The sequence below is a fragment of the Python bivittatus genome, unplaced genomic scaffold, assembly GCF_059951505.1.
Source record: "Python bivittatus isolate LINGU-HERP-01145 unplaced genomic scaffold, Pbiv_v1 ctg000570_np1212, whole genome shotgun sequence".
Classification (NCBI taxonomy): domain Eukaryota; kingdom Metazoa; phylum Chordata; class Lepidosauria; order Squamata; family Pythonidae; genus Python; species Python bivittatus.
The window spans coordinates 22,702,184-22,724,372 of NW_028277097.1; the positions used below are offsets into that span (position 1 = coordinate 22,702,184).

The following is a 22,189-nucleotide window of genomic DNA, read 5'->3' on the forward strand; positions in this document are numbered from 1 at the left end:
AGTGCAATCAAAGTTCAGCCCATTTTTTATGTGCCATGAATATAAAAATTGGGTGGAACGTCAATCACATCCTCGTGGCCACCATCTTGACTCTTTTGATCACACCCTGCACCCACCCCTAAATTAAGCAGTGGGAGAAGCTGACTTAAGAGGGGGAGCAGGAACCACCCTTTGGATGTAAAGGGTGGGAAGAAATGGAGACCAATGGTGGATCTCGTCACCCTGATCTCTCTCTCTTGCCATAGCTGCCCATGATTATCAAGGAAGTTTACAGCCGTCTCCCCAAGATTACTGACCCGGCCACCAAAGAAGAAACGCTGCAGTCAGTGTGTCACCTGGCTTCGAAACGTCTGAACGGAGTGGTAGACATGCTTCTGGAGTGTTCGGTGGAGTGCGATAAGTAGGGACCTCAAGGAGATGGCATATCATCTCTCTCTCATTCTTCTTATAGGCACTGTGCAACTAGAACTATTCCATTGTCTATCAGATCTGTGTTCCCTGGCATTTCAGATGTCAGAGATGCCCTGTTGAAGGGATTGCCAACCGAAGCACAGGCCTTTGATGGCATGGCATGGCATGGCTTGCCAACTGTTCAACAGTGCCCCTGTGGGTGCAGCGGAGTTGCCAACTTTTCACCTGCTGGTGCTCCTGTACTTTGAAGAGTTTCCATGCTTCAGAAGGCTTTCATTGCTGCCGATCAAATGCTGCAAAGGCAGAGGAGCAAGTTAGGCTACGTGCAGTCAAATCAGTTGGCAACCCTTTCTCCTTCGCAGGGAGATAGTAACTTAGACAAAGCCGCAAAAATATATTTTTCAGGAACTTCTGAAAAAATGGGAAAGGGAACCAATGGGTGGGGGTGGGGGGATTCTATCAGTGCTACACATTACCTCTGTCTTCTAGCAGTCATTGAACAAATGATGCAAAATTACTGTCTCAGTTTCATATAATACTTAGCCACAGCGCATGCTCAGGAATTTAGCCACAAGGCATTGGAAGTCAAAGTTTCTCATGCCACAAATGGTTTGAAACCTTTCTTTTCCACTCAGACATGGACTATTTCCAAGAAAATGGGGAAAAGTATGGGTAATAGTCACGGCCTGCTTCAGTATTTTAATCCCTCTGGAAAATCAATATTTCCTGCCCCACAAATTGGTGCCGATAATATTTTCTCCCTAATTTTGCTTATGAGTCTTTGGACCCAAGGCCTAAGTTTGCCTTTAAATTGCTTGTTCATCCTGTCCAAATTAAGAGTTGCCCTACGCTTCCATTTGAACCAGAAGTGTATGCCGATGGTGGATGATGGGAGCTGAGGTTAAAGAATGCCAGGTTAGGGTATAATTGATTAGCATTGGGGGACCAGACCTACCTCAGCCTCAAACATAAATGCTCCCAGCCTGCTTCTTCTCCTTTTATGTGGAAGTTCTTTGCTTTTTAACAAGCAAAAATCAGAAATCATGTTGTGGCCTCGGCCGATTTGATCAATCATAGTTTAATGGAAGGACGCACAACCTTTTTTTCAGACCAAGGATAGAAGTCTCCTTTAAGAGGCTGAAGGAGTGGGATTAGCTCAAAGATATGTTCAGCTGGGTTTACAGTTTAAAATGGTGACCCCTCTTGCTGAAATGATAATTTAATTCTACGTTAATGGAAGTTTGCAATATTTCTATATCTTACCTGTTTCAGTTTATTAGGTTCGGGGCACTTTGTATACTGCTTGGGGAGTTTGGCCATGAGTGGTCTAAAAATTGACCCAAAGAAAATAAAATAGAATGTTAATTTCAATAAGGTTCAATTATCAAAATGTTATTAATTCAATTACTCCTTGTATGTTTCATAGCTTTTTCTTCAGCTACATTAAACATTTTAATTGAGTTGCAGTTGTTGAAAAGGCGTTAGAAACACTCGTAAAGATCTGGGTGGGTGGGAATGTTGGGGTGCCAGTGATCCTGACGCCCTTGTTCTGCACCCCCAATTGGCCAGTAGGAACATTGTTTTAAATTGGAGCAACTGAAACTTAGGCCTTTGGTCTCTCCCGCCCATCTATAGATTTCCATAATTCCTTTGGCCACGTTGGAAGCCACCCTATTGGGAAGTTTCTTCTGAACAGAAAAGGGGAAAGTATTAGAGCTCTCACTTTTCAAAATCTATTTTTGAAAATCTGCAGCAGTGCAACACAGATATGGAGGGCACTGGTTGCAGACCCGTATTCCAATGCCAAGATTATGAGACCCCTCCTGAAAAGGCTGCAGGACGAAGAGCCCATTTCGGAAAGCAACATGAGGCGAAACAGCAAGTCTATCATGCCAATTGCGGTAAACAGTCAACCAACCACCCCTTTTCATTTATCTAGAAATGGGGCCCTGGTGATGCAGGGGGAGAGTCTGAGAAGAAGACTTCTCCCCACCAGAGCTTGTCAGAGGCATAAGAGCAGGCCTGCCATAGTTGGGGGGAGGCAGTGGGCCAACTGGTTGGGGGCTGAAATTGGAACAAAATTTGGGGCAAAGGCCAAAAAAGCCCCATTGAAGATTGGAGCATTGTCTGTGTGCTTCCTGGACAGCCCTGAGCATGGGAATCTGACCTGAGCAAGGATTAGCCGAGCAGGTTTGATAACTAACCAAAAGGAGATTGATTTAAGAGAATACATGATAGAAAAGGAGAAAGTCTAGCTAACTACTGCGTGTCATATCAGGAGAGTCAAGAACACACCCTCCTAAGTGAGCTTGGGAACGAGGGCAAAAAAAGTAACTTCAGATTAGCAATCTCTCTGTCCCTTCTTCTGCCTCGCTTGCACTGCTTTCTGCCCAAGCTTCGTCTCCCTTTCATCCTCTATCTGCACCCCACTGTCCTCTCGAAGTCAGGAGGGGTTGCAGAATCAGTGTCTCGGAAGTCATACTTCCAGCAAAACATTGCACCAGGGCTCGGACGTAGAACTTCCTGCTCAGCACCCCGGGGGAATGAAAAGGTGTTCCCCTGGCTTGCCCACCACAAAAGAGTTCCACTTTTGGACTTCGTAATTTAAGAAACCTCCTGTGCTGAAGGAGAATCTCTTTTTGTCCCGTTTCTAGGCCACCAATGCTCTGAGCGTCATCCTCTCCTTGCCTGAGGCTTCTGATGCTCTCCAGAACAAATTCCCCAACCTGCTAATTGCACTGGCCACGCAGATCTATTTCGTGATGGGGACAGAGAAGCATGGATCCAGGAAAACAAGCGTGGCCTCTGAGGTTCTGCCACAATCCACCCCATTGAGGTAAGAGATCTCCTGGGCCCAGGCTGGATCCTTTCTCCATTTGTGCAAACCTGAGCGGTTGCCTATAGATTTCCCCCAAGATGCACTCCAGGCGTTCTCGTCATTCCCATGGATTGGGTCCACCTAAGCCAACAGCAGCAGAGGGTGATGTATCAACAGGGACCTGAAGGACCAGGACTATGGTTGGAGGCCAAAGATGCAAAACAGGAAGGGTTGCATCATTCATTCATTCATTCATTCATTCATTCATTCATTCATTCATTCATTCATTCATTCATATTCCTATCCCATCTTTCTCCAGCGCTCCAGACAGCTGAGGAAACATTCCCTCTCTAATTTATCCTACAACAGCCTGAGTCCCTGGGGAATCCACATAGGCCGTCAATGGCCCAAAATGGCGGACGCCATCAAGCAATTGAACCCCATATAAAAAGAGGCAGGGCTTTGTCTGCCTGGTCACCATCCCCCTTTGGACAGTGGTGGTCCCTGTGGACATCCCAGGGAAAATCCCCCAGGAAGCTTCCGGGTCTGAGGATGTATTTGAATGGAAGTCTCCCCAGTCCTCGTCCCATAACTTTGCACCACCTTCTCTTTCACGCCCTGAAGTTCTTCCTAGCTCTTTTCTTAAGGCAGGGAAGGGGCTCTGGTTTTAAATGCTGTTATAATAATTGTATGCCCCAGGCAATATTTTCTGGCTGAACTCACAGAGCACGGTCAACCTTAAATTTGGGGAGCAAAGCCAGGCTCTCTGGGACTCAACATGGGGAGACAAAAGACTGCCCATTTTCAATACTCACCCTGCCATATCTCAGGGGTGGCCGCAACAAAATAGATTGGGAGACCAGAGGCTGCCCTGCCTGGCCCAATGGAAGATTTTGCTCCCTAGAATGGCCAACCAGATGCCCAGACCAGGAAATCAACTCCGGGAAGGCTAAAACCAACTTTAGGGAGGCTAAAATTACTTTTATTGAGATTGACTGGAATAGCGGAATCTTGCAAGTCTGTGCTGGACCTCCTTCTCCTTCTTAGGGTGCCTGCCGGAGCCTCTTCCAAATAGTATCTTGTCTCCCAAGGCTTACAGAATCCTTCAGCCCCCTTTGCCTAGGAACAGCTCTTGCATATTCCTGTCAAGATCTTCTTCCTTACTTTCTACACATGTGGAGCTCACAAGGAGCTCAAAGCGATGGAAGCCTTCTTAGCAGATCAACCTCCTCTGACCTTGGTGGTTCAATTTATCGAATCAATGGCTCCATCATCCATTATAAAACCCTTTTCTCCTTCCTTTTAAAGCCGTCTTAAAAAATTGGCCACCATCTCAGGTCATGGCGGTGAAGTCACCATTAACTGATGATGCTCCATGTCAAGAAAAACGTCCGTGAATAATTTAGAATGGGAATCATGTCTGGCCTTCAGTATTTGTACTGTGGGAAAGACGGGGAGAGGGGAAGTCCTGGGCCACTCTTTAGCTGTGTGCTCACCACATACTTAACCTGGTTACTAGATTCATACATTCCTGCTTTATTGAACCATGGCTAGATTCACAAAACACTGCTGAACCCCCCAAAACTCATCAAGGTTTACAGCAACTGAGCCCAGTCACATCACCTCAGGATGGGCCCATAGATACTGACACTGCCAGCCATCATGGCTTGGTTCAGTCACAGCTTTAATGGAATGCTTTTTGATCAGAGTAGGTGTAACTTGGTTAGCAGTCCTCATCCTAGTCATGCCATATGCAGCATTCCTTGCAGGTGACGAGACACAACGCCAATCAGTTTGGGGACCTTTGAGTCAGTGTGTGCCACCAGTATGGCCCAAGCCCACTTTTACCCCCAGTTCATATTAGCCTGTGCAGACTAGGATCTCTTATCTAGAGACTAGCTTGCAAACTGACTTATCATTGCCTGCATCCCACCAGCCGGGAGGTCCATGTTATGTACTGACACACCCTTCAGATGCCTAGCCTCTCCCAACATCGTCACTTGGTAGGTTCAGGCATCTCTTCCTGGGCCAGGTGTTTGTCGCTTATTCTGTTGCTGCTGCTGCTTATTTCTCCTGAGGTTAAAAAGAAAAAAAGTCTAAATGATGCTTCTCTGGGGTGCAGGCCAAAGAAACTTGAAATTAACCAAACCACCTCGAGTCCAACAACCAACCTGATTACTAGAGGGGAAGAAAAAAAGTGTTTTGGGTTTTTTTGCTTTGTGTTGTGTTTTGTGGTTGCTGTGCAAGCCGCAAAGTGAAACCTGAAGATACCCTGAACGCCGGCGGGTGGCAGATTGATGTCAGTGCAAGCGTGGCCTTCGCAGGGGGCAACAGCTGAATGATTTGCACTGATTCTTGCTCCTTTGTCTGACCTAGCACTGCCGTGCAAGCTCTAAAAAACCTGATTGTGTGTGCCGGCTACAAAAAGGAGTACAATGCTTTGGGGTCAGTAGGCTGCTGGGGCATGCTGTCAACTCCAGAGACTTATTTTGATGGCATTCTTCACCTGGTCAGGTAAGAAACCAACAGACAGAACAGCTTGGCTACAAGCAATAGCATCTGTGGCATGCGTGTGTGTGTGTGTGTGTGTGTGTGTGTGTGTGTCAAAACAGACAAGAGGGCAGTTATGGTGTTGTGATACAAGCCTCACCCCTTTTGCATATGCATTGTGCTCATGGGCCAGAGGCATGGGCCTTGCATAAAGACGCCAGGCAAGCCCATTCATTCATTCATTCATTCAGTCAGTCAGTCATCTAAAATACATGCATCTGGGCAGCTAACAATAAAGACAGGATAAAAACTTTGTAACAAAATGAATATTATCATCATCATCATCATTATTATAATATTTAAATTTATTGGCTGCCCAACTCAAGGGGACTCTGGGCAGCGCATGAAACTAGAGAAAGCATAAAAACTGCTAAAAACTTTAAATCAAGCAGAGAGCCCAGACTAAAATAATCTAATAAACAGCAAAATCAGCAAAACAAAAACAGGCCATTGAACAAATAATAAACATCAGTGCCAGGCCTGGGACCAAAGTCAAGACGTGTGCAGCAGCCGAAATAAAAACCAACCCACCCTGCCTGGACCACTGTTTTGACCAACCATCTAGTGGGTGCTGCTGCTTGGAAACCAGGAGAAACTGACCCCCAAAACAGATTTCTTCTGTGGAAATTGAAGGAAAGTTAGGGGAGTGGAGCCCATCTCTGAAGCAGAATGCACCTTCTGTCTGTGAAAAGTCTCACCTTCACTTCCTCTGCATTTCTAACAAGAGAGAGGAAGACTCTGTAGAGCAGTGTTTCTCAGCCTCGGCCACTTGAAGAGGTGTGGACTTCAACTCCCAGAATTCCCCAGCAGAAACATTGATCCAAACAAGACTATTTAGGTTGATAGCAGAAGCTCTCCAGGCAGTTTTCAATGCAAAGCATTGCATCTGTGCCTATGGCCGCTATAGGAGTTACTAGGTTACTAGGTTTTACCCTGGAGAACCCGCTACACAGGTACGTGGGTGTGTGCATATGTAAATAAGCAAAATGCAATAGGTTAGACACAATCATGAGTCAAAATTAAAATGTATCACTTCAACACAGGAGAAAAAATCCGTTGGTGTGTTGCCAGCCGTGGTAGCCCAGCTGATGCAACTTTTGGAGGAAAATCTCAAGTGAAAATCCTGGGGCTTGAGCAGATGCAAAAGTTCTTTTGCTCCCTCTTTGGAGTTTTCAGGATTCAACTTCCTTTAAGACCCAGGCTTTACTCCAAATGAGAGTGTTAAGGCAGCTTCTGTACACAAGGAAGTACCTTCTGAATTTGCTCAACCAGCAAATCTTGTGTCCCTTCCAGGGTCACCAGATGCAGTCTGAGAGCACATTGTCAGCTTCAAAGTGAAGCTGAAGATAAAAACAGTAACACACATTCCTCTCTTCCTCTGGCATGGTTTCCTATCCTTTGAAGTGGAAAGCACAAGAAACATATAAATTGTAAGCTTTCAGAAGAAAACAAGCAAATGGATCATCAAATAGATCATCATGGAAAAAATCTATCTATATGGTCCTTAAGACTCAACACTGACTTGATAGCACATAATCAATATTCAAATAAAGGGTCTAAGGCTTTAGAGATACTCAGACTTCAGCCATCTTTGGAATACAAGTCATTTGAGTTTGACCGTACCGAAAACTTCCCTTGAGAACATTGGGAAAGGTGGAAGGAAACAGAAGAAGAGGACAACCAGCAACAAGGGGGATGGATTCCATTACAGTAACAATGGGAGCACTGTTGGAAAACCTGGTTAGGGAGAGATCGTCATGGAGAACCTCTGCCTATGTAGTTGCTAAGAGTTGACAAGACTAGATGGCACATAATCAATCCATCAAGCCTTCAAAGAGGCTTAATGAAATTGATAAAAACAAGAAAATACCAAATCTCTCTTCCCAAAAAGGCCAAGAAAAATAAAATAAAATCCTGCTGCACCCACTTTGCATCATCCACGTGTCCAAGATGGCCCTTGAATATCCACCATGTGTTAAGGATGGCCTTTGATGGGGAAGATTTAGGACTTCCCCATCAAAAAAGGAATGAAATTTTAGGCATAATACAATATCTACTTGTGCCTCTGACAAGGCCATTTTGGTGGCTTCAAGATGACAGCTGAGACTCACATAGGCTGGTCATGGTCTCAGTGGGTGAGCATTAAGAAGGGCAAGAGAATTGGAAATAATGGCTGGACCTGACCTGCACTCTCCTGCAATCATGCAAAGGAATTAATGTATTGATGTTATGCTTTAAAAGACTAAATATCTTGGTTTAACCCAGTCTTGGTGAAGCTATCCTGAGAGAGACATAGGTTACAATCATCTTGGCTCTTCTCGGTGGTATAATTAGAGAGGGACCAAAGGGGGCTCAGCTACCCACCAGCTTTTGTAGTGGTTTCCATTCAGAGAGGTCTTGATTTCTCTAAACTTGGGCGGATCCAGACTTGTCCACATCATTAAATATTCACAAGGATGTTTATGAAGATTCTCAGTCATCCAGGTGGAATTGTCTGGAGGTTAAATCATGGCAACTGGACTTCTTTTCTTTTTGGTTAGAGATATTTCACTACTTGTCCAAGCAGCTTCTTCAGTCTAAAAGAGTTGGTTAGGGGGACTCCATAAAAGTCTTCCAGGGTGGCTGTGTTTCTTACTAGCTTGATACACCCATTGAAGGGACAATAGGAGATGTGATTAGTAGAGTCTTTGAGATGTAGATGTCTTGCTCCTAGTCCCTCACTCATCCCCAGGGGGATGTTAAGTGTTGCCTTCCTGGTGAACTTTTGAACTGTTCTTAATCTTCCTGGGGACTGTTGAAAGAGCAGCCTGGAAAATGGAAGACAAGTTGGGTCTGAGGCCTCCACCTCTATTGAGGGAAGGATTTTCCACTTTGGCATAAATGGATTCCTTCACTCCTCTCTCAAACCACCTATCGTACAGACTAACCAAAAAGAAAAGAAGTCCAGTTGCCATGATTCAACCTCCAGACTATCCACAAGGATATTAAACACCTATATGGTTATTTTTATCCACATTAAATATCCATATGGTTATTTTTAACTTTGTTTGGATTTGCGTTTTGAGGTTTTATTTATTTATTTATCAACCGCCCAGGGTTTAAATTTAAGATGGGCAGCCACAGTAATTCTCTAAACTGAGTAATTCATTAAATCCCTCTGCCGATAATTCAAACATTGCTCTCTCGACCTTGGTGGCTCTTCTCACTAACCAGCAGACCTTGTCTGATTCCTCAATATTTGATCTTTCAGGACCTTGTTTATGTTTTCCAAACTGCACCTCAAGATGATGTTCAAACAGGCCAACACGTACTTGCGCCGTCCTGATTCAAAAGAGAGGACCATTGGGATGGCATTCTTCACTGAGGTAAGCAGGAAGTCATGGTGCACCCCAACACTCTGGAGCAGTGTTTCTCAACCTTAGGAACTCTAAGATCTGTGGACTCCAACTCTCAGAATTCCCCAGGCTGGGGAATTCTGGGAGTTGAAGTCCACAGATCTTAGAGTTCCTAAGGTTGAGAAACACTGCTCTGGAGGTCTAGAAAAGGAACCCAGGCTGGGTCTACATGGTCAAGAGCAGACTGTGATCTTGGGATTGGCTAGACCATACAGGCCTAGGGGCAATGCTCAGAGTGGCAAGACTTAAGAGTTTCCCAGTGGGGGGCAGGGAGCTGTGCTTGGTCCACCTTGAAAACTGAGAAGGCATGAGGGTATCTTCTATAATGTGACAACAAACCTGGAATGGCTTCCTTTCCACCTCTTCAGTCAGCTGTTCATGTGACAATGAGCTGGTCTTGTAATAGTCTGGAGCTCCCCTCCCCCTGTCAGCCTTTCAAGGTAGGCCAGGTTAAGAAACAGAAGCAGCGGAGAATTCAGGAATGCTCTTCATTCTTGCTCTTCGTTCATTTCCTTCTTTCTCAGCTTATACCAACCAAACTAAGGTGGGTTTAGTTTGAGTTTCTTACTCACACTTCCCTCAGGACTGAGTTGCCATTTTTCTTAGCATTTCATCATTCTCTTCCCCCTGATTGGCTAGCCTGGATAACAATCAGGGACCCTCCTTCTAATCCAGCTCTGCAGGGCTAATTGTTTGGCTTTATGAAGCCATCTTTCTCCATTTAAGCTTCATGGAGTACCAGTTGGCTGGCCCAGATCATGATCCCTTTTATCTTTGCTTTTAAAGGGCCATTGTGCCTTTGCTAGGTTTACACAACACGTTTGTCTGATCACGGATTGATTGATTGATTGATTGATTGATTGATTGATTGATTGATTGATTGATTTGATTTATCTCCACCCATCTCCCCCTAATGGGGGATTCTGGGCAACTCACATGATCCATTAAAACAATAAATATATAAAACTTAAAACCTATACAAAACATTACCAGACAAGAAAAGCCCAAGAGGCTGATGGTTACCAGAGCTGCAGACGAAAGGCTTCTAAGGGGCCAGCCATCCCCACCCTTGATGCCTTCCCTCCCCACCCCAGGCCAGGTAGCAGAGCCAGGTCTTCAAATCCCTCCAGAAGGTCAGGAGCGAAGGGGCCAATCTCACCTCCAGGGGCAGGATATTCCAAAGGGCGGGGGCCACAGCCGAGAAGGCCCGAATTAACCGAATTTTCTGAGTTTGTGCAGTATCTGGAATCATAAATTAGCCAAGCAGACTCAGTTCACCCAACATGCTCAGACACAACTAACTAAGATTGAAACTAATAAAGTTTGACCCAGTTATGCAGTTGAAGCCTCTTTGGATGACTTGGTTTAACTGGATTTTATGAATCCAGTGTGTTGGTATGGCTGAAAGAGAAAACATTTTTACATGCATTGCACATATACTACACATTAAAAGGGATGGGGCCTCCAACATACAGTCACACTTGCCATCTTGGCTTTTTTGACCCTTCTCTGTAGACATCCCATTTCTCACTCTCGACTATTTACTTTCTATCCTGATTTGGAGGGCTAGGTGACCCAGTGACCCATCTAATCAAACAGCTTTTATTTATTGACTGAAAATGGCCAGATTCCTGTCTTGGTTCAAAACGTGAAGAGATATTTCCGTAAAATTTAAATTAATTGCCATGCCTATCATTGTGGCTGGCTTCTATATTGTTATTTTATATTATACGTCATCCTGTATTTCTAACCTTTTGTCACTGATGGTTTGCAATCCAATGATTCAGTTGGGTGTCATTAAACTAATGACACCCAATTGAATTGAAGCTAAAATGTACGTGGAATTGGCCACATTGGCTACTAGCTTTTAATATTTTTTAACGTTGCGGAAAGAAACGCAATAAACCGAATAAAGCCAAAATCGATGTTCTGATACACTCGCTGATAAATTTGCCTCTGTAACTAGATAATTTAGTTCAACAGAATTGTATCATTCAAAACTATATAACGGTGTTTCTCAGCCTTGGGAACTTTAAGATGTGTGGACTTCAACTCCCAGAATTCCCCAGCCAGCAAGGAATGCTGGGAGTTGAAGTCCACACATCTTAAAGTTCCCAAGGTTGAGAAACATTGCTATAACACAATAAAAGCATTACCTTTTTATTAACTAAATGTACTATTTCTTCTTCTGACTTCGTATCTGTTGCTGTTACTCTGGACTCGCCTGACTGAATACATATATTCTATTGAATACAAATACATATATTTAGTCTGATTACCCTAATATGCCCTTCCTATAGTGTTTCTACAAGGTCATTTTTGTAAGTTTAATATATTATGAAATAACTATTATTTATATGTGTACCATTATAAAACAGTCAACTAATATGTAATTGACAATATAATTCTGTCATATGAAATGTTTGGAGGGTGTTCTGTTTCATAATGATCCCCAAATTTTTCTTCTGCTTTGCATTGAGGGCAGTTTTATACACTTCTAACTATCATTTATTCTAACTTTTGCCATACTTTGCCAGATCTTTAAGTGGGTTTCTTCTCTTTTCTTTTTTCTTCTCCCCTTAATTGCTGAATTTGAAATATCTTAGTACGGACTCTTGGGGGATTTCTCCTTCCTTTGCTTTGCTCACACTCAGCATCACAACTCTTGTTTCTCAGCTTCTCTATCACCGTGAGATAGGACTCTTCTTCATGAAGCAAGACATCCTGGAAATTCTGCACGAATGGTTGATGCAACCTTATCCCACGTTCCGAGCATTCAGCATTCGGGGTCTGGGTTACCTAATGCAGCACTCCCTTGAGGTAAGAGATGGGGTGCTGGAGGTGAGTGATTTCCCAAAGTAGTAGCAATGTGTGTGTAGTAATGCAAAGACCTTGCTATCTGGGAAGTCTATAATGCTGGGAGGGTGGAGGAAAGAGAAGAAGAGGAACACCAGCAGCCACAGAGATGGACTCAGCTACAGCACTGCACCTCCTACAGAGATGGGTGCACCCCTGGAAGATCTGAAGGACCAGACTGGGGCCAGATCCTCCTAGAGAAAATCCGTCTATGCAGTCATCAAGAGTCAACACCAACTGGATGGCACGTAATCAAAATCAAACAGTAATGTGCATAGAACAAGGCTTAGAGTTGTAAAGTCACCTGGTCAGCTCAGGAGGCACTGAAAACAGAGAGAGCCTCATCAATGGCCTACACTGCCGTTGACGGCATAAGCTTATGGCATTAAGTAGTTATTTTTTTTTAAAAAAGATAAAACTTGAAGCATGTTCTTTAATGAGACAAATATGAGGTGGACCTCATGCCTGCCTGAGTTAGCCCTAGACAGAAATTTGACTCTTGGGACCTGGAGCACATTTGTGAGAGCATGTTGTAGGGCACATTCAGAAAATGGCATAGTGAGGCACTCATTCACTAAACGGCATGCAGCATCTTGAGGTGCCCTCTCCCATCCCAGTGGGGCCCAAATACATTGCTGTAAATAAGCAGAAAACTAAGTGGTTTTGGAAAAGATATTCAGATGCTGTGTTGTGTCTCTACCTGCAAAGATCAGAATTGTGCAAGCCATGGTTTTCCCTGTGACACTCAATCAAAGCAAAAGTTGGACTTTGAAAAAGCAGGACAGGAAGACTATTGACGCTTTTAAGGTTTGGTGTTGGAGAAGGCTATTGAGAAGACAATGCACAGCCAAGAAAACAAACCAACGAACCATCAAACGAATCATTCTCACTCAAGGCTCAAACTACTTTGGATGCATTATGCTAAGGTTTAGCTCTCTGGAGAAGGCTCTAATGCTGGGAAAGGTGGGAGGTAAGAGGATGACCAGCAGCACGGTGGATGGACTCTGTTACGGTGGCGATGAGTGCACTGTTGGAAGACCAAGTAAAGGACAGATCATCATGATTGCTAAGAGTTGACACCAACTTAATGGCATATAATCAATCAAACAAACAAACAAACATGGTTATTTATTTTTTAAAAATAATCTTTTTTAAAAGTCAGGTGGGATAAGGAGATGATGGACACAAGAGAAGACAAATTGCACCCAGGGGCACCACACTGCCTACCTCTGCATTCGCCCCACCAAGGACTAATTTTGTTCCCTGCAACAATAGAATTCTTGTATATCCCTAAGAAAAACAGCCAGATTAATCTCTAAACAGAGGGATGGACCGTGAGAGTTACTGCACTTTGTGGCTCAAAAAAGTATCCTTAGATGTTCCTTACAATGTCTAAAGAAGAAGCCTGACTCTTCTGGTTGAGATCTCCTAATGGGTCTACAATGAGAAGAAATTACTGCAGTGAGTCAACTCACACGGGGCCTTCCCAGCCACTGCATTCCTATGGCTTTGCTTCGAGTGCAAATCTGATTTGTCTTGAAACTCCTGTGATGAGGAAGATACTGAGCTGACCTGAAAATCCTCCAGCCTCTTATTTCCAGATGCTTGCCAAAGATCTCCCCTTGCAGATCTGGAGATGATGGACCATTTTGACTTGGAATGCTGATTATTACGGTTTTCTTTATTTATACATCTTATCCTGATTCCTCATAGTTACAACCAACCCCAAAGAAGGAGTGCATATGTTTATGTGCTTGGAATGGTGCATATTATGGTATGTTTAACTGGGTAAGCTGAAGTGTTTGTGTATACTACAGAGAACTGCAGTGGCCATGTTTAATTGCTTGTTTCTCTCCCTGATTCCTCCAGAATGAGTTTTTAGAGCCTGTTTTGATTCCCCTGATAAACTGTGCTAGCGAACAAGACAAGAATGTTGCCAGAGAATCTATCAAGACTCTTCAATATGCATTCCGACATCTGGATGCTGAGATCTATGGATACAAGGCAACCACTCTTATCCCACACCTCTTGAAGTATTTCAGTGATGTAAGTCAACCAAATCACGACAAATTGATCCTCTCTCTTTTTCTATTTCTTTTTTTCTCCCAGAAATATGGCCTGGAGACCATCTGTAGAATTCTAATTTTGTCAGGAATGCTTAGAAATAGTTCAGCAATAACTATGTTATGGTCATATAAAGCAGTGCGTAAGCTTTCAAATTATCTTTGAGCAATCCTACAGAACTGGTGAAGTGCCAGATGACTGGAAGAGAATGAAGTAATCACTACCTTCAGCTCCAGCAAACCACACACCAGTCCATCTGGTATTGATATCTGGAAAGAGTCTGGATCAGTGTTTCTCAATGTCAGCAACTTTAAGATGAGTGGATTTCAACTCTGCTGGCTGGGGAATTCTGGAAGTTGAAGTCCACACATCTTAAAGTTGCTGAGGTTGAGAAACACTGGTCTATCATAGAGGTTGATCTATAAGCACTTCACAGCAATTGCCAGTAGTTAGCATGGAATTGTCAATTACGCAATTTGCAGGACACAAAATAATGGAGTTAAGTTATGGGAAGTCAGCTTCTTGTTGAATGCTAGGAAAAAGAAAAAAAAACTTTCCTAATAGCAAGGCCAGGGGTATCTATGGGGGAGGGGTTAAAAGAGTCAAGGTGGCAACCACAACCATTGGGTTGCCCTGAGGATTTCCCAAAATTTGCTGAGACAAGTTAGTCCCAGATGAGCTGCCAGTCATGACAGCATTCACTTGAGGAGCCCACGTTCATCCCATTTTGAATTAAAGTCACACTGATGCCCTTCAGTTCTCCTGGTTTATAATTTCCATCCAACCTAGGATAACGAAGAATGTTGCAGTCTAACTATCTGGAAGATATCAGATTGGAGAAGGTTCCTTAGAGCAGCAGAAGGATTCATTCAACTGAAAGTCCTGAAAACTATGGCAAGATTTTCCTGACCAAAATATGAGAGTGACTAACCTGTTGGGTTCCTGATGTTGTCTGAACTTGGTTGTTTTCCTGTCACCATAACAAAACGTCTTCAGGAGAACCACCAAGTTCAGATCACACCAAGAACCCAACAGTTTGGCCCTGAGCTACATAGATTCTCTGCTGTTGGAGTGACTAATGTGCTTCTCTTCCTTCTTAGGAAGACAGTGAACTGCGATATTCCTCCATCGTTCTATTTGGGACACTCTTGAAAGGAGTGAGAGAGGCACAAAGAGGCATCATGATGGAAGACATCCTTCGAAATCTTGTTCCTCTCTTTATCCAGCTCGCAGATAGTTGCACCAGAGAAGTGAGTTGAAGGGCTGGGTAACCTACAGCTCATGGTCTGTGCATACGACTTCCTTCATGGTATCTCCCTGCGCCCCATCCCAACCCAGGGCAATGTTGTCCTATCATGTGGATACTCCTGATAATGCAAAGGGGTTCTGGATAATCCTAAAGCTGCCTGTTGTAGACCCGAAAATTGTCCACGTGTTACAGAATTTCCCTATGAGAGCTACAAATTGTACGATGGGAGTCTTTCCCATCTGGCTGCCTCCAGATATTATTAGACTACATCTCACATCATCCCTTACCACCACTGAGGATGATGGGAGCTAACACACCTGAAGGAAGTTTGGTTGGGGAAGGCTTTGGATACTACAAAGCAGGTATATATCTACTGACCTTGAATGGGTTGAGCTCTGTTTGGTCTCCAAGTCAGATTCATTGGAGAACTTGTTTTTTTAAAAATCTCCTTTCTCTGTGGCTTTCCAGCCTTGTTCGCATTCTCTATGTGATCTGCAGATATCAGACTGTCTCCAGATACCAGTTGTAGGAGGAAGAGTAGGTCTCCATCTTCTGTTTGCAAGCTCTCCAGAGGCATCTGGTTGGCCACTGTGAGGGACAGAACCCTGAATCAAGATCGGTCTTAGCCTGATCCAGCAGTTCTGTTCTGTTCTCCAGATAGCATCTCGAGCATTTAACTATATCCTTCTATGATAATAAGAGGCAACGGGTGGCCCTTCTGGTGCTACCAAGCTGCAAGTCCCATCAGTTCTCAGATCTGCTACCCAGGATTGATGGAGAGTCCTCTCTCTGTTCTACAGCTTTGCTTCTGCTAAAATAGAGAGATTTGGCACCTGATTGGCTCTTCCACCATCCTGTTACAGATGCTGAGAGATGTCTTCTTTCAGGACAGAGACTGGATGGCCATCACTGTCCCCCTTGCACTGACACCTCTTAGTCCTGGGTTAGCTTATCAAAGTTCCCCCCTGCTGAGCTAGGAGAACAGGTGGATTTCTTCTGCAGAGCATGTACAAAACCAGCATCAGAACTCTCTGACTCCATCTTTCATCCCACGGTCTAGGTCTCCAGGAATACACTCAACACCTGTGCCTCCTACATGAACTGGATGGACATGCCCAAAAACCTGTTTGATTATGAAATACATGCCAGTCTCAACAACTTGTACTTAAACATCTGCCAGTTCATTGTGAGTATGACCCAAAGTTGATTATTTTGCTCCAGGCTGGAGGACATTGACTAGAGGGATTCTCCTTGGATTTCTGCTCTCTCAGGAACAACAGGGGTTCCATGAAACCATGAGGACTAGAAACCTTACCGGTTTATGGGTTTGAGGATTAGAAAGGGTAGCTTTTGGAAAGAAGGTAATTATGAGTAACTTGAGAGAGAGAGGACAAAATATAAATGTATCTATAACTGCTGTCGAGAAGATCAGAAGCCACTTCGTTATAAACTTTCTTTTCCTTTTCGTTTCCTTTCTTCTCCTTTTCTTTTCTTTTCTATTTCTATTTCTTTTTCTATTTCCTTTGTTTACTTTTTTCTTTATCATTTCATGGTTTTTACTTCGTTAAACATTTCTTCCATAAGAATTATTTTTTTAAAAAAAGGACTAGAAGCATCACCCTTTGTGAAAGAGGAAGCTACAGTCTATGGCCTGTTTGTTGCTTCTTTTCCCCAGGCACTGAAATACAAGCAAAGGTTTCCCACAATGCTAACTCAGATGACGAGTTATCTGAAGAGCAAGAATGCCTGCTATCGAGAGGCAGCTGCCATATTAATTGGTAATTACAAATGCAACTCCTGGAGAAGGGGATGGAAAGCCAAGACAGATGTTCAGCCTAATGCAATGCATGCTGGCAATTACAATCAAAAAGTAGAGAATTAAGCAACATCGCATCAGATTGGAAGCTGATGTTATGCCATGACTGACCAGCTGATTCTCCATAATTCCTATCAGCTTCTTGCTGATCTGAACAATGGGGACACCTGGCACTTCTGGTTATCAGGTGCCTTCTCCCTTGCTATGATTTCCAGTCCCTCGCTCCTTCCCTCCCTACATTGGCCCAATTTATTAAAAAATAACATCCCCCTTGTGTTGAATGGGTAGCCAGCCAAACATGGACATCTCTCTCAGTTATATAGGCAACAACACAGAAGTGGTTTGTCTTCTGGAAATGTTTTCAACTTCCCAGTCTTGCCTGTAGTCCCAGGATTACCACAGGATCTCCCAAGTATTAATTGGGTCCACCTCTGCTTCGCTTTTTTTCAAGATGATGATGATTAATTATTATTTATTTGACTTGGACACTGCCCAACTCAAATTGACTCTGGGAGGCTCACCAAATAAAACCCAACAATGATACAGAATCCAAATCTCAACCAAGGTTGGCTAGATATTGCCCCTTTGCAGGACCTCTTGATTTTCCCAGCCTTTTTTTAAAAAACTGCTATTGCCTCAATGGAGGTTGGGATGTGGGTGGTTGAAACAAGGATCAGAGGCACAAATTGAGTTTTTTCTCTCTTCATCTGTCAAGCATGCAGTGCCCAGTACATGAAACCAGATGTAGTCACCGCGAAAGAAGTTGAAGATGCTTATCTGGGTGAGTAAAAAAGTTCATGAGGTTGAACCAGGGATGGTTCTGCATACGCTCTGTAGCTTATCACGGTTGGTTTCAAGGTAGCTTTCAGGAAGTATGAATTCTCTTTTATCATTTCAGCGCTCTGGGACCTTCAGGGCGATTGCGAAGCTTCTGTGGCCAAGGTTGCTGTGGAGTGTATGGAGGAAGTGTTTCGACACTGCGGCCATCGCATTAACCCGATCCTCATTCCCAGTCAGCTCCTCACCAAGATAGCCAGGAACATATCCAAGCTGTCCGCTGAGAAGAAGCAGTGATGCCTCTACCCCAGCATGGTCTTGGGGGAAAGCAGGGAAGCAAGAGGAGAATTCTGGCATCTGAGGACCATGATGGGAAGTCATAGAAACAGCCCCAAGGAAGGACCAGGCAGGGTGACTCTGGAAACAGCCATTGGAGAAGGCCAGGACAATTACAGAGAGCAAGCCACAGGAATGTCACAGAGCCACGCGCGCAAATGGAGAGGGGGTTGCGGCAACCACCAAGCTGATGCTTGTGTTGCCAACCCAACGTCCAGAACATCTCTGCATTTGTTGTTGCAGAAACAGGAACCTGTAGGGCCGTGGTCTCATTTGCAAAGCATGCTGACTTTGCAAACTTAGTTTACTAAGCCAGAATGTGACTGAGCACTGGAGAATGCCCACCCATAGGTTACAGCGCAATTGAGCAGAACGCAGAATCCTGAAAGACACAAAATCATTTCAAAACAGAACTGTATTGACACATTATTTTCTCCTGTTATAAAACAAGCTAACGTGCTTAAATACTTGCAGTTGTGCAGAAGAGCAGTATTGATCAAGGTTATCAAGAACAAAAAAATATATTCAGGGACAAGATGTACAAAAACATAGACATCATAAAAGTAATGTACCGTATTTATATGCCTTCTGTTAGGGGAAATTGTTTTCGAAGAGCATCTACTTCTGGCAGAACTGCAAACAAAAATGCACAGATGTGGAGAAATTTGGACCAGACTTGCATAGAAACTTCAGGATGTATTTTAAAAGAATACATCAAGCTGGATACTGTGACCCATAGAAGAATCTGAGAGAAAGTGGAAATTAGAAGATCGGCTCTTCTCTCTGGGAGACGAGAACAGATGGCAGTTTGGTGGGCCGAGAGGAGAACGTGGCATGGCCGCTCACCTCTGCGGAGCAGAGAGTCATCTGGGGGCCAGCAGGAAAAGCATCTTTCTAAGAAATGCAAGAGGCAGGCGTTGCATGCCAAAGATCACAGAGCAAGAGCCATTTCCACTTCAAAGCATCTCCAAGCAAGAGCAGCTGCGACACTCTTAATTCCAGGCATTAAAACCATCTTGGTTTCTCAATCCTGAATCCTTCTGCCGTGGCCTTCCCAGTCCAGCCTGTGCTCTGGTCTCCCATCCGAGGATGAACCAGGGCCAACCCTGCTTAGGTTTTCAGACTCAGCAGACTCAGCTGGAGCTGTACCTCTTTTTTTTTGAATGCCCAGGAGATGCCAGAAGAGTCTCTGTGGTGAGGCTGGGATTCAAACCCTCACACAGTTTGCTTAACCAAGCAAGCGACGTGCATCTTAATTGCATTCTTTAGGCCTCGAAATAGTAACTGCTGGGGGAAATGGACAGCTATAGATGGACAGGGATGAAGGTAGAGATTGAATACTGTGCTAAAAGAATGCACAGAACAGATCATAGGTTGATATTCTGCAAGGGAGAGTTTCGTATCAGTTCCCGAAATAACACTTTTGAAAGATGCTAGGAATGAAAAGACCGCATTCCTGTATTGAATTGCCATAACACCCTTAACCTGGTGACTAAATTAACCCATTTTGTGGGTTGATATCCATAAACTATTCCAGAGGGATAAGTTTGTGCAACCTGATAAGTAAAACAACAAGACTAGCCAAGGTTAATGCTAACCAAGCTTAGCACATGTGAACAGAGGCCACCCAATCCATAAAACAATGTTTCTCAACCTTGGCGAGTTTAAGATGGGTGGACTTCAACTCCCAGAATCCCCCAGCCAGCATGGCTGGCTGGGGGATTCTGGGAGTTGAAGTCCACCCATCTTAAAGTCGCCAAGGTTGAGAAACACTGCCTAAAAAGTAGCTACATCTGACCTAGTGATTATGCATTTTTATTTATTTTCTTCTCCTTTGCCCTCCTCTCTTTCTGTACAATTCTGACTTAGCCAATGTGTTCTGCGGAACTCAAACGCTTGTGTGTTGCAATGCCTTCTCACGAAAGCAGGACTGGGGTTTCCTTTCATTTCGTTATGCACTAACACTTTCTCCCAAGTCTGTCCAAACTCCTCCAGCAGATGGTGGCGGTGCACAGTCGTACAAACCTTCCTCAGACAGGTTGCAAAAAATCAAATTCCGTAGCACCTTTTCCAACAAACCTGTTTTAATCAAAGGCATCAGCTTTTGCGAGCTGCAGCTGCAGCCCAGAGTTGCTGAGAGTCGGGTGGTGGTGTTGTTCATTCGTTAAGTCGTGTCCGACTCTTTGTGACCCCATGAACCATTTTGCGCCAGGCCTTCCTGTCCTTCACTGCCTCCCTGAGTTTGCTCAGTTTCATGCTCATTGCTTCAGTGATGCTATCTAACCATCTCATCCTCTGCCGTCCTCTTCTCCTTTTGCCTTCAATCTTTCCCAGCATCAGGGTCTTTTCCAAAGAGTCCTCTCTTCGCATTAGGTGACCAAAGTATCTGAGCTTGAGCTTCATTATCAATCCTTCCAATGAGCAGTCAGGGTTGATTTCCTTTAAGATTGACTGGTTTGACCTCCTAGCAGTCCAGGGGACTCTTAAGAGTCTTCTCCAGCACCACAGTTCAAAGGAGAGTTGGGTGGCATATGTATAAATTATTATTGGTGGTGGTGGTGGTGGTGGTGGTGGTCACATAATCAGCCAGATGTTTAGACTGGATCTGGCATTTTTGCCCACCTATCGAGTCCTTCCCAAGGACCTGGGATAGGCAGATGTCGTTTGATGGTATCGTTGCAGGATATCAGCTGTTCTGAGTAAAGCTGCCTTTTGCAATGGACTGACGGTGATTTTGTCAATGCCGAGGGTCTTCAAGGGGTGCTCCAGATGCTTTGGGATTATACCCAAGGGGCCTATTACTACTGGTATTATTATTATTATTATCTCAGTTTCAATCCTGAGAGTAGTTCATTGCAAACCCAGTGAAAGAACGAAGAATCAGGGGCCTGTGAATCTCTGCAAATGTCTCTGCAGAGTTGACGGGCATTGGGCAGCATGCAAGTTTAATTATGAATAAATAAATAATCAATCCAAAGATGGGTAATCAAGATGATGATGATGATGATGATGATGATGATGATGATGATGATGATGATGACAACAACAACAACAACCAGAAGACTCTCTAGGATGGACAGCAGGATGGACATTTCCAGTAGGGGACAGCGCTATTCCCCCAAGCATCTCATTTTCGCATATGGTTATCTATAAAACCATTCCATTGCTCCGCTAACCACTGTTTCTACAGACAAAAAGAATCCTCAGTGAACTGTCCATGTCTCTAATCTGTTGAGAACTGTGTGACAACTTGGGAAGAAATACAAAATTGGTTATTGCACTTCTGATGTTACCGAGGGATGTCAGGGGTTTTACACAGGCACACAGAAACATACACACACATACACATTCTTGATTATTGGATTAACCTGTTTTCAATTAATGGAACCATAAATTACCGGCATTTTCTAGATGATGATGATGACGATGACGCTATGCCAGGTTAAAATTGACCAAGTGAACATGAAATACGAACGCAGTTTGGGTCTTCACCTGACATGGTAAAACATGTTGGGTGAGCATATTTTATCTTCCTAACAACTCTGTGAAGTAGAGCGGGCTGTGTGTGAGTGAGAGAAAGAAAGCATGCTTAGCCCGGAATCACCAAATGAGCTCTGAGTTTTGTGGTCAAATAAGGATTGAACATTTATTTATTTTGGTTGCACTTATTCATTTACTTCAGCTCTTAAGCTGCTTCAGTCAACAGCAATTCAAAGTGGTTTATATTCCCAATCTGCAGTAAAAAGGTGGAAAAAAACTAACAGAGCATAACCAACATTGTCTCCAACCATACCCCACCAAGGATCAACAATTGTCTGTTACACCATCCGAGACTCATCTCACCGTTGGAAGAGTGAGTCACGGGGTAGAGATCAGGAAGCTGGAAATTCACCCATTTCTCAAGCATCTGCTTTTCT

The 22,189-nt window shown here is 43.9% G+C and overlaps 1 protein-coding gene across 1 annotated transcript in view; it reads left to right on the forward strand.

Annotated features, from left to right (window-relative positions):
- The window catches only part of LOC103067120 (maestro heat-like repeat family member 5), a 42,000-nt gene extending 23,767 nt beyond the window's left edge, over window positions 1-18,233 (forward strand). Inside the window, exons 14-25 of the mRNA XM_088153002.1 lie at window positions 246-400; window positions 2,165-2,312; window positions 3,066-3,247; window positions 5,606-5,743; window positions 9,030-9,144; window positions 11,851-11,994; window positions 13,900-14,076; window positions 15,195-15,344; window positions 16,404-16,529; window positions 17,019-17,121; window positions 17,875-17,940; window positions 18,058-18,233. Coding sequence (XP_088009128.1) covers window positions 246-400; window positions 2,165-2,312; window positions 3,066-3,247; window positions 5,606-5,743; window positions 9,030-9,144; window positions 11,851-11,994; window positions 13,900-14,076; window positions 15,195-15,344; window positions 16,404-16,529; window positions 17,019-17,121; window positions 17,875-17,940; window positions 18,058-18,233 — 1,680 coding nt within the window. The remainder of the gene's footprint in view (window positions 1-245; window positions 401-2,164; window positions 2,313-3,065; window positions 3,248-5,605; window positions 5,744-9,029; window positions 9,145-11,850; window positions 11,995-13,899; window positions 14,077-15,194; window positions 15,345-16,403; window positions 16,530-17,018; window positions 17,122-17,874; window positions 17,941-18,057) is intronic.
- Window positions 18,234-22,189: the final 3,956 nt, after the last annotated feature.